Consider the following 14,235-nt stretch of genomic DNA (forward strand, 5'->3'; position numbering starts at 1 on the left):
TTTTTCATTCTTGTTGACCCAATGTGCTCGAGTTCTGTTTGTACCCATAGAGTCATGCTGTTTGGAAACATCCACCTCTGGAACAGACAAAGGTACATCATGTACAGTATATGGACTTAGCATTCATACTCCTGTCCTGACAAATGCCTATCTGGTAACAATATCTGACTAATATCTGGAACAACCACAAGAACATCCACACACACAAACTGTAGATACTGTGGTGGTTTCATAGTGACTGTGACGTCCTCTATCTTCCTTGTTGTGTTCATCTGAGTCAGACACAGATAGACTGAACTCTACACATCTCCTCTCTTCTCTAATGTTGTTTGCACTCATAGAGTCTCTTCTCTAATGTTGTTAGTACTCATAGAGTCTCTTCTCTAATGTTGTTTGCACTCATAGAGTCTCTGCTCTAGTGTTGCTGTACTCATAGTCTCTTCTCTAATGTTGTTTGCACTCATAGAGTCTCTGCTCTAGTGTTGCTGTACTCATAGAGTCTCTGCTCTAGTGTTGCTGTACTCATAGAGTCTCTGCTCTAGTGTTGCTGTACTCATAGAGTCTCTGCTCTAGTGTTGCTGTACTCATAGAGTCTCTGCTCTAGTGTTGCTGTACTCATAGAGTCTCTGCTCTAGTGTTGCTGTACTCATAGAGTCTCTGCTCTAGTGTTGCTGTACTCATAGAGTCCGGATGTTTGAAAACATCCACCTCTGTAACAGAGAAAGATACATATATGGACATAGCATTCATAGTCCTTTGCTGTCGTATGTCTAATATCTGGTAACAATGACAAGAACATCCGGAAACAAACTATTCTGTACTGTTAGTAGCCTAAGAGGAGCTATAGTTACTTAATAAATATGCACATTTCTCATCATTGAAATTAGAGACATTTGTTAGAAAATGTTCCACTATTCCACTTTTAGACACCAACTGGATGTCAAAATCTACTTTCTATAACCTACAGTATCTAGAATATCTCAAAACTAACTGAAAACAAGAGGAAAACAATTCAGGGTAATTTATAACTGTAAACTGATCGTCCCTATGCCCTCACTCCTATGAGGTATCCGTCCTTTTAATCTGATGAGATTGTGTAATGTAACACCTACACTGCCCTACAAAGCAAAAGAGCAGTAACTGCTCACAAAGTGAAACTGAGAAAAATGACTTCAAAGTTCTTTTATTGTCCAGACAAATGAAATGTAGGCAGATCATGGGAGATATGTTTATCTGTTGTTTTACTATGAGGTAATTTTTTATTCATATTGGCCCTGACCTCTGACATGACCTTTGTCCCTAGACGGCAGTTACTGCCTTCTTGCTTGGTACACCCACTGGAATACGTTTCCATGACGATTGTTTTTGACACAAACTGGTGTTAATATGTTTATTTGTATGCGACTGTCAGTGTCATATAGTTTGACACTTGTATCAGCGAAGAACAATAACTAATACCAAGGTCAACCGTAGACACTGCAGCACAAAGCTCAGGGGTGGCAGGTAGCCTAGTGGTTAGAGCGTTGGTCTAGTAACTGAAAGGTTGCAAGTTCAAACCCCTGAGCTGAGAAGGTACAAGTTTGTCATTCTGTCCCTGAACAGGCAGTTAACACACTGTTCCTAGGCTGTTATTGAAAATAAGAATTTCTTCTTACTGACTTGCCTAGTTAAATAAAGGTAAAATAAAAAGCAGTAACTATGTGATGGCAGTTACTGCCTTTTCCTTTGGTTTCACCTTAACTTTTTGCAGTTACTGCAAACATGACCCCCCCCATTTTCTCCATACCACAACACAATGGAGGCGGGATATTTGTCCAAATGATAAAGCATTTATTTAATGTATGAAAAAAAGTAAATAATTTTTGGGGGGACCAAATGCTGTTCCTGCTCTTTTACTTGGCAAGGCAGTATACAGGTTGTTGCAGTTGCACGCCTTGAAGCTCCTCCCCTAACGGAACCAGCTACCACCAGCCAATCACATCAAAAACACTACAGAAAATCTTAGTAGGCTAGCTACGCATTTAAAAGACAACATAAGGACGGACTACTTATAGCCACAAATCCAGAGGCTACGCACTTAGCTATGGACGTTTGATTGATAAGCGCTCTACCCTTCATCATTGTACCTGTTTGATATTGGAAAGGAGAACACGAGCGAGTCCTTTCTATTGATATATAATCTATTATAATTGGTTTACGTCTTGGAGGTTATTTTAGACTACAGTATATCATTTCCAAAGCCAGTCCTCGCATAGGGCAAAGATGCTACTTTCACTTATATTCATTCTGTTTTTCAATTTAAGTTGGGGTCTTCCAATTGGTATGTTTTTCCATTGCTTACTTTTTTCATTCCCATGTACAATTTGTTCATTTTACGCACAACATTCTACACCATTGTGTTATGAATCTTAGGCTACTAATAACAAACAATTAGATTTGTTGATGTGTTTTGTTGCAGACACGGTCATTCTGTTCCAGCGGTCGGGAGTGGTCGGCGAGATGGAGACCGTCGAGCAGGTCTTGGTCAACGGAGCACCTCTCTCCAGCGGTGGGAAATACGTCAGTGGCATTCTCAGTGCTGTATTGATGGGCAACTACGAGTCTTTTCAGCAGGCGTTCGAGATCGAAGAAAATGTCACCAACACCATGACAAGTAGGCCTAATGCATGCCTGAACCTACTGCAACACACTAATAAGTACACAAACACACAGTTGCCACCGTAAAATGTGTTCTATATTGGATATTCGGTGGATATTCTTGATTAAAAAAAAAATATCAACAAATATCAACAAACAAAAGAGGAATAGTCACATGCAAACAAGCATACATACAAACTATTTACATTGCCAGGAATCCTAAACAAACAAATCATATTCATTAATAATACCACAAGTTTTAATTGCCTTTTTTTGTTTTTCATTTTAGTTCAAGTTAATTTATAAAGTGAAACAAGTTAGGTTTTGAATTAGACCATTTGCATTTGTGAATATGAAATGTACCTAGTATTATTAGCAGTTATATTCAATATACTACATCTTTATCTATGTCAGAATTTCTGAAATAAGTCATTATATCAAAAACATTAAATAGTACAACCGGTCCCTTTTTTTTCTTAACAAAATTCTGTATGTCAATTCCAAAAAGTTGACTATAAATACAGGCAAAAAACAAATGCAAAATGGTCTCCTTCTCCATTCCACAGAAATCGCATTTATAGTCAATATTCAGCTTGAATCTTTCCAAAACATGTTTCACAGGATAAATACTATGTAACATTATAAATGAAACATCCTTTACTTTGTTACAATATTTGTTAGCAATTTTCCGTGCTTTCCCCCATTTGTATATCACCATAGATATCTGACCAAAATAATCTTGCTGAGGGAATTGTAGTATCACAAACAATATTCCTAATCTGTTAATTACTACATTTATCTTTGATGTTAATATTGCCAATGAATATATTTTCATGTAAATCTATGTTACTTACATCAACCTGAGAGGAATTTAAAAGAGATACAACCCCCAATTTTACAGAGCTAGTACAACCACTATATAAAGTTTGGACTGCTTTAAAAAAAAGTCACCAAACCCCCCAAAACGTATTGCTTTGAACATAAACTCATGTTCTACAGTGTCAAAAGCTTGATAAAAATCAACAAACATAAGAAAACAATCGTCAATGATGAGTTCATTATAGTCAATCATATCTAAGATCAACCTGATGTTATTACTTATGTGTCGACCATGCATAAAACCACATTGTTCTTCATCAATTATATGATGCAAGCCTTGTTTCAACCTCTTAGCAAATACAAGGGCAAATAATTTCTCATTATTCAACAGGCTAATGGGTCTCCCGTTGTCTATATAAAGACTATCCTTATTAGTTTTGGGAATCAAAGTAATTCCACCTTGCTTTAACGAAGCCGGTAACTCCCCTTTTTCTGTTGATTCTTGAAACAGCAAGAATGAAAGGAATCAATTTATCATTGAATGCTTTAAACTATTTTTTTTTTTTTATAAAAAGCTGATTGAACCATCATTTCCAGGGGACCTATTGTCCTTAAGACTGTATTTTGTATTAAAAGCCTTATCTCAATTTCAGATGACTCATCACAAAAATCCCTGAAGTCATTATCTATCATCTTAGCAATGTTTGGTATATTGTCTAAGAAAAGATCCATATTGGAAGTTGCTGGTGCTGATGTATACAGATTCTGATAAAACTGGGCAACATAAGTGATTTCTTTTGGATTTTCATTGGGAGTATTATTAATCATTCATTTACATATGGAAGTCTTTTCGCCTGCCCTTTTTTCTAAATTAAAGAAATATTTTGTAACTTTCTCTCCCTATTCCATCCATTTTTGTCTTTATCTTATAAACGCTCCCCAGGCCTTCTCCCCGTAGATACAGTCTAACTGCATTTGCAATGATGATATCTCCAGTACTTCATGATTAGGTAGTTAAGTTTTTTTAGTATAATCCATTATTCCCTTCATGATATCATTCATTCTCTCTTGGCAGGAGCAATTTCTTTCCCCATTGAAATAGCCAAATGCCTTAAATCAAATTTCATTAGCTCCCGGTAACTTCCAAATGTATTCATAACACAGGCACAATTCTAGTATTTATCAATAATTCCTGCTACTTCCTTCTTAAATACTTAATTCTCTAGTAAAGTCTTGTTCATTTCCCAGTAACTTTTACTGTTTTGTTGTTGACAAACCATGCATATTTATCTTTATTGAGATCCCTTTGTGGTCTGTTAAAATCGATGGTTCAATCGAGACTATCAACCTTTACAGCCATATCTTCAAATATCAGCCAGAAATCAATACAGGATTGTATAGATAAATCTTTGGTACTTCATGTAAACATAATCTTATTTGGGTTTCTTATGTCTCCAAATATCTGGAACACCTAACCTTAGACATTATATATTCCTTATCTCACAAACAGAATTGCTATCCTTCGGAGGCCATCTATCTAGATTATCATGTAATACTGTATTAAAATCTCCACCCCAATGGAAATGTAGTAAGTAAATAAAATAAATAAATACAAAATAAAATAGTTACTTGACTTGTTATTGGAAGCATAAGTATTTACAACAATGAATTGAATGTGGTTGACATCTACCAATAGTATAATCCATCTCCCTGTATTATCTGCCTTATGACTCAATATATGACCCTTAAAGTTGCCTTTTAAAATATACGCAGGTTGTTCTTCATTAAATAGTAATTTTCCTTTGCACTTTTCCATGTTATATCCCTCGTTGTCCTGGAGATGAATCTCATGAACACTGGTCGTGGTGGCTGGTTGTTTTCCCCATCTCTCAGCCTACCGAGGCGGTGCACTACATCCAGAGAACCTGCAACAACATTTCGCTCCTCCTCTGGGACTATTGCCCCTGCAAATGTCCTTCACTCTTGCTTTTGATGTTATCGTCAGATTTTTCTGCTATTCCATAAATTCGAAGATTCCATCTCCGACAATACCGGTCATTCTCGGGAGTTTCTTCTCCTGCTTTGCAACCTGAATTTTCAATGTTGCGTTCTGCTGCTTCCGAGTTTTTACTTCCTCAGCATTGAAATCAATCGCTTTCTTCAGGTTAACGATACTGATACTGTTCTTTTTCACCGAATCCATGATGTCATCTGCGCTCTCTTTGATTTCTAGCTGTGTGGACGATGTTGTCCTGTAGCTTGCTCATTGATGGTTCACTTCTCAGCTTCTTTGGACGTTGCTCCTTGGTTGGGGTATTCGGGTATGAATCACATTCGCCACCTATTTTTACACTGCAAGCATATGAGTGAGTTTCAACAATGCCTCTTTTCTCCCTGGCAGTTTCAACATCCATTATCTCAGCAACAGTTTGGTCATGTCCTGATTCCACGCTACTAGCTATGAAGACGTTTGCAGGCTAACTAAACTACACACGCTGAAACTTGAAAGGAAGAAATATCTCAATTAAAAATAAATACATCAACAGTGGATTTTTGCCCGTCCTCCCCTGACTCAGAATATATAATTGTTATAGTCACGTAAGAGCGATTTGAAATCCTAAATCTATTAAGTGTGGATTGTTCTCCATCCACCCCTGATTTAAGAAAATACCATCTTCATAGTCATGGCTTGCTTGGTTCAATAGCTATTGACGAGGTTACTAAATATTCACTGAATATCCAGTATAAAACCAAATTGACCTCTGTACAGGTGCCTTGCTCAAGGGCACAATAGCAGTTACTTGAGAAAGGGCAGGACAAATCTACCTCCTTGACTGACAAGGAATACAATCAGATATATATTCTGTATAAAGGGTACATTCATCCTTAACCATTCCTTTCCCTTTTTCCTTCAATGACCAGAAAATCCTACTTACCAGTACCTGCGTGTGCGTGAATGCAAACTGAATGGATTTCGAGTGGTGCATTCGACCGACCAGCTACTTGTCAACGGGAATGACTTCTTGACTTTGGACCAATCCACAGACACCTGGACAGCTGAGGTACCACAGGCCCTCTCACTCAAACAGCTTTGGGACTGGGACACTGAGTTCACGAGGAGGGAGAAGATGCAACTCCATGAGAGCTGTACCGAACTGATGAAGGAGCTCAGACATTCCGAGCCCACCACCAATAGAGGTAAGTGTACGGGAGGAGGCCTACTTGGTGCCACTGCTTTAGTGTACACTGAAAGAGCATTGTCTAGATTAGAAGGCAAGTGTGTATGCATGCGTGCATCTGTTTTATGTACAGCGTGTGTGTATGTCAAGCTTGTGTCGGGTTTAATAAAAGGTGTAACAACACTGTCAGACTACACGCCACAAGATCCACAGAATGTTCCCATTCTTTGGTCACTTGTTTTAACTAGTTATGAAGTACAGTAGGTCATGCAGGTGAATCCAGTGAATTCCTGTTGTATGTTTCAACAGGGACGTCCCTGCTGACTGTCCTGGCTCCACTGTTTGCATGCCTGGCCTTTGTTGTCGTGGTTATTGCAAGCGTCCTCATCTCTAAACAACAAGGTGAGTGACATTATAAAGCATATTTTATATGCACCAGTACTGTATGTCGAATACATTTTCCCCCTCTTGGATATTAAACTTCATCCTATTCTAAACTCAGCAAAAAAAAGAAACGTCCCTTTTTCAGGACCCTGTCTTTTAAAGATAATTAGTAAACATCCAAATAACTTCACAGATCTTCATTGTAAACGGTTTAAACACTGTTGCCCATGCTTGTTCAATGAACCGTAAACAATTAATGAACATGCACCTGTGGAATGGTCGTTAAGACACTAACAGCTTACAGACGGTAGGCAAGTAAGGTCACAGTTATGAAAACTTAGGACACTATAGAGGCCTTTCTAGTTACTCTGAAAAACACCAAAAGAAAGATGCCCAGGGCCCCTGCTCATCTGCGTGAACGTGCTTTAGGCATGCTGCAAGGAGGCATGAGGACTTCAGATGTGACCAGGGCAATAAATTGCAATGTCTGTACTGTGAGACGCTTAAGACAGCGCTACAGGGAGACAAAACGGACAGCTGATCGTCTTCGCAGTGGCAGACCATGTGTAACAACACCTGCACAGGATCGGTACATCCGAACATCACACCTGCGGGACAGGTACAGGATGGCAACAATAACTGCCCGAGTTACACCAGGAATGCACAATCCCTCCATCAGTGTTCAGACTGTCTGCAATAGGCTGAGAGAGGCTGGACTGGGGGCTTGTAGGCCTGTTGTAAGGCAGATCTTCACCAGACATAACCGGCAACAATGTTGCCTATGGGCACAAACCTACCGTAGCTGGACCAGACAGGACTAGCAAAAAGTGCTCTTCACTGACGAGTCACAGTTTTGTCTCACCAGGGGTGATGGTCGGATTCGCGTTTATCGTCGAAGGAATGAGCGTTACACTGAGGCCTGTACTCTGGAGCGGGATCGATTTGGTGGAGGGTCCGTCTTGGTCTGGGGCGGTGTGTCACAGCGCAAGCGGACTGAGCTTGTTGTCATTGCAGGCAATCTCAACGCTGTGCGTTACAGGGAAGACATCCTCTCTCATGTGGTACCCTTCCTGCAGGCTCATCCTGACATGACCCTCCAGCATGACAATGCCACCAGCCATACTGCTCGTTCTGTGCATGATTTCCTGCAAGACAGGAATGTCAGTGTTCTGCCATGGCCAGCAAAGAGCCCGGATCTCAATCCCATTGAGCACGTCTGGGACCTGTTGGATTGACAGGTGAGGGCTAGGGCCATTCCCCCCAGAAATGTTAGGGACCGTGCAGGTGCCTTGGTGGAAGAGTGGGGTAACATCTCACAGCAAGAACTGGCAAATCTGGTGCAGTCCATGAGGAGGAGATGCACGGCAGTACTTAATGCAGCTGGTGGCCACACCAGATACTGACTGTTACTTTTGATTTGGACCCTCCCGCTTTGTTCAGGGACATGTTATTCCATTTATGTTAGTCACATGTCTGTGGAACTTGTTCAGTTTATGTCTCAGTAAATATTTGTATGACCATATGTTAAGTTTGCTGAAAATAAACGCAGTTGACAGTGAGGGGGCGTTTCTTTTTTTGCTGAGTTTAAATCATACTGGTTGTTCTCTTGCTGCCCAGTCTGGGATATTTACTGAATGGCTTTCATGATCTCTATTTAAATGACACATTTAGATCAGTGTCAGCTATGTAGAACGTTTACTGCATGCAATGACATCTTTAGAAGCTCTATATACAATTATATATTTTCCTTTTGTGTCTTGATTCCTAACGTTATTGTGTAATTCTGAACGTTATATTCCCAATGACCATATGTAGCTAGTCTACAACAGAGCCAATAGAATGTTTTGTTTCTCTTTCTTCAGATCCCAATGTTTCCAGACACCCTGGAGGTAAAATATTTTCACTTCCATCTCATTGTCCACCATAGGTTTCTTGGTTAACAGGAGTATAGAACATTCAATATTAACAGATGGTTCAGTATGTTGACTGGGAACTGCTGTCTCCTAAACCACACCTTGTAAACAGGACTGGGCACATAGTCCTTATCTTCTGATGCTACTGGCTTTCTGTGTGCTTCTCTCAGTGGTGTGTTTGTTTGTCTTTCACAGGTTGTTCCCTTTTTGTCAAATTTGTGACTCCTAGGGCCGAGGGTAGTATTCAGGATCACAGGGTTTGGTGTCAATGCTTATGTTGACAGTGATTTATATAGATTCCATGCTTCCTGGACATTTCTACATTTAGAAAGCTGCTGTTCAAACATGTTGAACAACATTGTGAACAGTTGTTTTGGTAAATACTGATTGTGTCCCAGTTGTAGGTCTGTCATTTGTGCCTTTAACACGAGTGATGTATATTTGCATGTACTCTATGTACATTGCACAACAGACTTAGTCTGATTGACACCAAACTCTAAGGCCTCCTGACTTCCAAGATGGCGTAGCAGTCAGACGTCTTTGTCTTGTCTCGTCCCATGTGTATATATATTTTTCTTCACGTTCTTTTTAATATTTTTCCTAAACCTCAACTTCAAAATACTCTCCTGCAACCCGCCTCACCCAATGTGGCGTGGATCTATTTTTTTTTTCCTGAAGTATTTCTATTTCTATAGCCCCAAACTAGAATACCTCAACTGAAGCTATCAGTCAGCTAACCACTGCTAGCGGTCATCAGCTAACCTTTAGCTCGGAAAGCTCTCGCCAGTTCGTACAACGCGTTTCAAACCAGAGCATACCGGACCTATTTTTCTCTCCAGATCCCTGAATTCCTACCACAAACTCTGAACCTTTTCATCTGGATCATCACAGCTAGCGAACCGCAACCCGGTTTTACAACTCCTGGCTAATGTTTCCGTCCTGGAGCTAGCACCAACTAGCCTGGGGCTAACCCATGCTAGACCTATCTCCCGGCTCACTCCTGGGCTACAATATCCGGACTCCTTCTACTACCGGTACGGGCACGGAACCCCGCCGATCCTCAATGATTGGAATACCGACATAATCTGCCCGAGGATTCCAACTGGCTCTTCAGGCGCGATGTCCGCTGAAGGACCATTCTGCTAGGCCTGCTAGCTACCTAGAGCTACTTGGAACCCCCGGTCTGCTCACTGCTTTCCTTCTAACCTGGTCTGCTAACTGATAGCTTGTTTAGCCCCGGCCTACTAACTGTTAGCGTGTTAGCATCGCCTGCTAACTGTGAGTCGCCGTGTCCCCAGTCAGCCCAACCACTCACTGGACCCATATGTTCACTTGGCTACGCATGCCTCTCTCTAATATCAATATGCCTCGTCCATTACTGTCCTGGTTAGTGATTACTGTCTTATTTCACTGTAGAGCCTCTAGCCCTGCTCAATATGCCTTAACCAACCATGTTGTTCCACCTCCTACATATGTGATGACATCACCTGGTTTAAACGTCTCTAGAGACCATATCTCTCTCATCATTACTCAATGACTAGGTTTGAGTAATGCATCCGTAATGGGTCTGCGGTCAAACGTCCATCCCTCATCATCACTGTCAAACACTCCCTAAAACACTTCAGCAAGCAGGTCATTCTAATGAACCTGGCCTGGATATCCTGAAATGACATTGACCTCATCTTGTCAGTAGATGATGCCTGGCTATTCTTTAAAAGTGCCTTCCTCACCATCTTAAATAAGCATGCCCCATTCAAAAAATGTAGAACTGGGAATAGATATAGTCCTTGGTTCACTCCAGGTGGGTTGTCTATGTTAGTTTATCTATATTTTTCTATTTCTGTGTTTGGCCTGATATGGTTCCCAATCAGAGGCAGCTGTCAATCGTTGTCCCTGGTTGAGAACCATATTTAGGTAGCCTATTTTCAATTATGTTTTGTGGGTGATTATTTTCAGTCTGTGTGTCTGCACCAGATAGAACTGTTTCGGTTTTCACTTCATTGTTTTCTATTTTGAAGTGTTCAGTTTCATTAAAAAAGATTAACACTTTCCACGCTCCGCTTTGGTCCTCTCCTTCTTTCACCGACGACAACCTGTTTAAATAAAGGTGAAATAATACAATTAAAATAAAAACTTGAGAGGCTGTTTGATGTTTTCGGGACAATGCGGCGATAATGAAGTGGGCTGTGCTTTCACCTGGTTGGCCTGCCTCTGTCTTTCTCACTCAAATACTCACATGTACAGCCCCCGGCCGCCACAAATCCAAACAACGAGGTCTTAAAAAAAATGTTTGAGAGAGCCAATCAAAGCTCGATCAATTGCTGGGTGAAAATTGCACCAGCAAATGGACTCCTGTCCAGACCAGTAGGTCATAGTGCTCCCTCGATGTGTACCACATGAGTGGCGTCAGCCAGGCTACAACAGACTTGCAATTGATGCCTAAAGTAGTGACATAGGAATGGCCAACTAGTCCGCTTTTGAAGAACCGTAATGCAGAATATGAAAAAATGAAGGACTCTTGAACCCCACACTGCTGTAGCGCTGTGTGGTTAACTCCTCTGCATGTCTCCTACCACATGTCTGGTGTTTGTTCTTGTCTTACTGTTGTCTCTCTCTCAAGTGTTTACGGTGTTTGGCGTAGTGTCTCCTGAGGTAAACATCAGGAGTTAGCTGTGTGTATGTTTTCAGGTGTGTTTTACATCTTCCTAAATTGTGTTTTCTTTTTCCTCCCTGCAGGTGTACTTGGCTCCATTGTCCACTACTCTCAGAATGTCACAGAAACACAATCAGGAAAAGACTACCAGGCCCTCTAAAACTCAACCCACCTCCGCTCATCCACCTCTGATGACTGCTCTGTGAAGGGAGTAGTACACAGTGTTGTACGAGATCTTCAGTTTCTTGGCAATTTCTCACATTGAATAGCCTTCCTTTCTCAGAACAAGAATAAAGTGATGAGTTTCAGAAGAAAGGTCTTTGTTTCTGGCCATTTTGAGCCTGTAATCGAACCCAAAAATGCTGATGCTCCAGATACTCAACTAGTCTAAAGAAGTCCAGTTCTATTGCGTCTTTAATAAGCACAACAGTTTTCAGCGGTGCTAACATAATTTCAAAGGGGTTTTCTAAGGATAAATTAGCCTTTTAAAATTATGAACTTTGATTAGCTAACACAACGTGACATTGGAACACAGGAGTGATGGTTGCTGATAATGGTCCTCTGCGCCTATGTAGATATTTCCAGCTCCAATAGTCATTTACAAAATTAACAATGTCTACACTGCATTTCTGATCAATTTGATGTTATTTTAAGGGACAAAAGAAAAAGCAGATATATCAAAAACAAGGATATTTCTTAAGTGGCCCCAAACCTTTGTACCCTTTGTCTGTCCAACTCTCTGGTCCCCCTTTCTCCCTGGGCCTTCTTCCAACAGGCCCCATTCCTATAGACCCAGGAGGATTGTAGCCTACCAAATATGTATATTATGACAGGAACTGTGACATTCCTATTTGTATAACTTACTGTTGTGTGTGATTTGAACTCTTGAAGTAGTTCCTAGTTAACCACAAGAAAATAATATGAAGACAGTTTTATGCACTTTATAATTGTGTATTTCCTCACGTATCTACCGGTGCCTATGCCTTTCACGCTTTGCTTTTCAAAACAGACAGAGTAACACGCATGAACACGCACAGACACACACACTGTGTTCACGCTCGACAGCTCAAAACTACTGTAACTGGGCCTCCCGGGTGGCGCAGTGGTTAAGGGCGCTATACTGCAGCGCCAGCTGTGCCACCAGAGACGCACCCAGGCCGGGAGGGTTTGGTCCGGGAGGGTTTGGCCGGTAGGGAAATCCTTGTCTCATAGCGCGTCTCCTCTAGCCAGGTGCACGGTGTTTCCTCCGACACATTCCGGGTTGGATCGCGCTGTGTTAAGAAGCAGTGCGGCTTGTTTGGGTTCTGTATCAACCTTCATTGAGCCCGTACGGGAGTTGACGCGATGAGACGAGATCGTCGCTACTAAACAATTGGATACCACGAATTTGGGGAGAAAAACGGGTAAAATTAAAAAAACACAACTACTGTAACTAGATTTGTGTAGAGCTGTCGGTTGCATTTAGTCAACCTTTTCCTTGTTAAAAAAAAACGATGTGAAAAGTTTTCAATTTGGTCCATCTGTTTTGAATAAATGTTATTTTGATCCAGTTACACATTCTGGGTGCAATACGATGTGAAAAGTTTTCAATTTGGTCCATCTGTTTTGAATAAATGTTATTTTGATCCAGTTACACATTCTGGGTGCAATACGGTTAAAAAAATGTGTACAGTGAGGAAATGTGTTCACTTTGTGCACTTTTGTGTATATAAAGCTACTGTATTATGATTTGAGGGGACATAATTGTACATTGAACCGGATATGTATGAATGATTTGTATCACTTGTTTATCACTTTATTAAAGCTATTTAAATGCAACTTTTGTGTTGGAGTATCGTTAAATGGAAAATTGACCTGGATGCCAAATAGATGGATAGTACACACCGATCAACTCAAAAGAACAAGAATTGCGACAAGCTCAGGAGTCTAGGTATTGGGGTAAGCATACTTGAAATGCTGAGGTATCATTATTACTTGGCTAGAGGCATTCTACATAGCATCCCATTAATACCTTTTCTGAAATAAAATGGATTTTAAAACATTTTTTTTAACAGTGGAAGAGATTGCCAGGGCCTTAATGTTTGCATTGTTCCTCAGTCATGTCAGCAAGCTTTGTAGGTTTGCTTGCTTTGTGAAAATTGTGCAACTTCAATGGTTGAGATGGAGAAGGGTGAACTAGATGGTAACTTTACAAGTGAAGTTGTTGTAAAAAATTGTTGTGTCTAATTGTTGTCAGTTTTGTCTAATTGTTGGGTTAGTGGTAAAAACAGTAGTTGTCTGGAAAATAATACATCCGCTTGCTTCTGACATGAATAACAGCAGCTAGAAAGAGACGTGCGATGGGTTACTAAAACGGCTTTAGTTACACATTGGCACGCATGATTCCGAATCCGAAACGGAGAAGTAGAGGAAGATTTCATACCTTAGAAAATGTTAGTTGGAAGTGATGATGACACAATGGGGAGCCTTAGAATAGTGAGAAATAACATGTTAGCGTATTTGGGCAAAAAAAAAAAAGTTTAATAACTTAAAAAGTATAACATATATCAAAACGTTGTATACTCGAGCGAGACCATTCTGCACGTTTTGACCTTTGAACGGTGTTTCTAGCTTAAACGGTGTAGGATGAGTATGGAAGAAGAAGTTTGTC

General features: G+C 40.5%; 1 protein-coding gene across 2 annotated transcripts; it reads left to right on the forward strand.

Moving 5' to 3' along the window:
• Positions 1-1,987: 1,987 nt before the first annotated feature.
• Positions 1,988-13,403, forward strand: LOC135515093 (uncharacterized). Of its 2 annotated transcripts, none has more exons than XM_064938931.1 (6): positions 1,988-2,320; positions 2,459-2,653; positions 6,502-6,654; positions 6,945-7,037; positions 8,882-8,908; positions 11,669-13,403. In XM_064938931.1, the coding sequence occupies exons 1-6, from the start codon at positions 2,263-2,265 to the stop codon at positions 11,743-11,745; spliced, it is 603 nt and encodes a 200-aa protein (XP_064795003.1). In that variant the 5' UTR covers positions 1,988-2,262; the 3' UTR covers positions 11,746-13,403. The 2 variants fall into 2 exon arrangements, with proteins under 2 accessions (XP_064795003.1, XP_064795001.1); XM_064938929.1 differs by having other exon boundaries at positions 1,989-2,320; positions 6,379-6,654.
• Positions 13,404-14,235: the final 832 nt, after the last annotated feature.

The sequence above is a fragment of the Oncorhynchus masou genome, chromosome 3, assembly GCF_036934945.1.
Source record: "Oncorhynchus masou masou isolate Uvic2021 chromosome 3, UVic_Omas_1.1, whole genome shotgun sequence".
NCBI classification, from domain to species: Eukaryota; Metazoa; Chordata; class Actinopteri; order Salmoniformes; family Salmonidae; genus Oncorhynchus; species Oncorhynchus masou.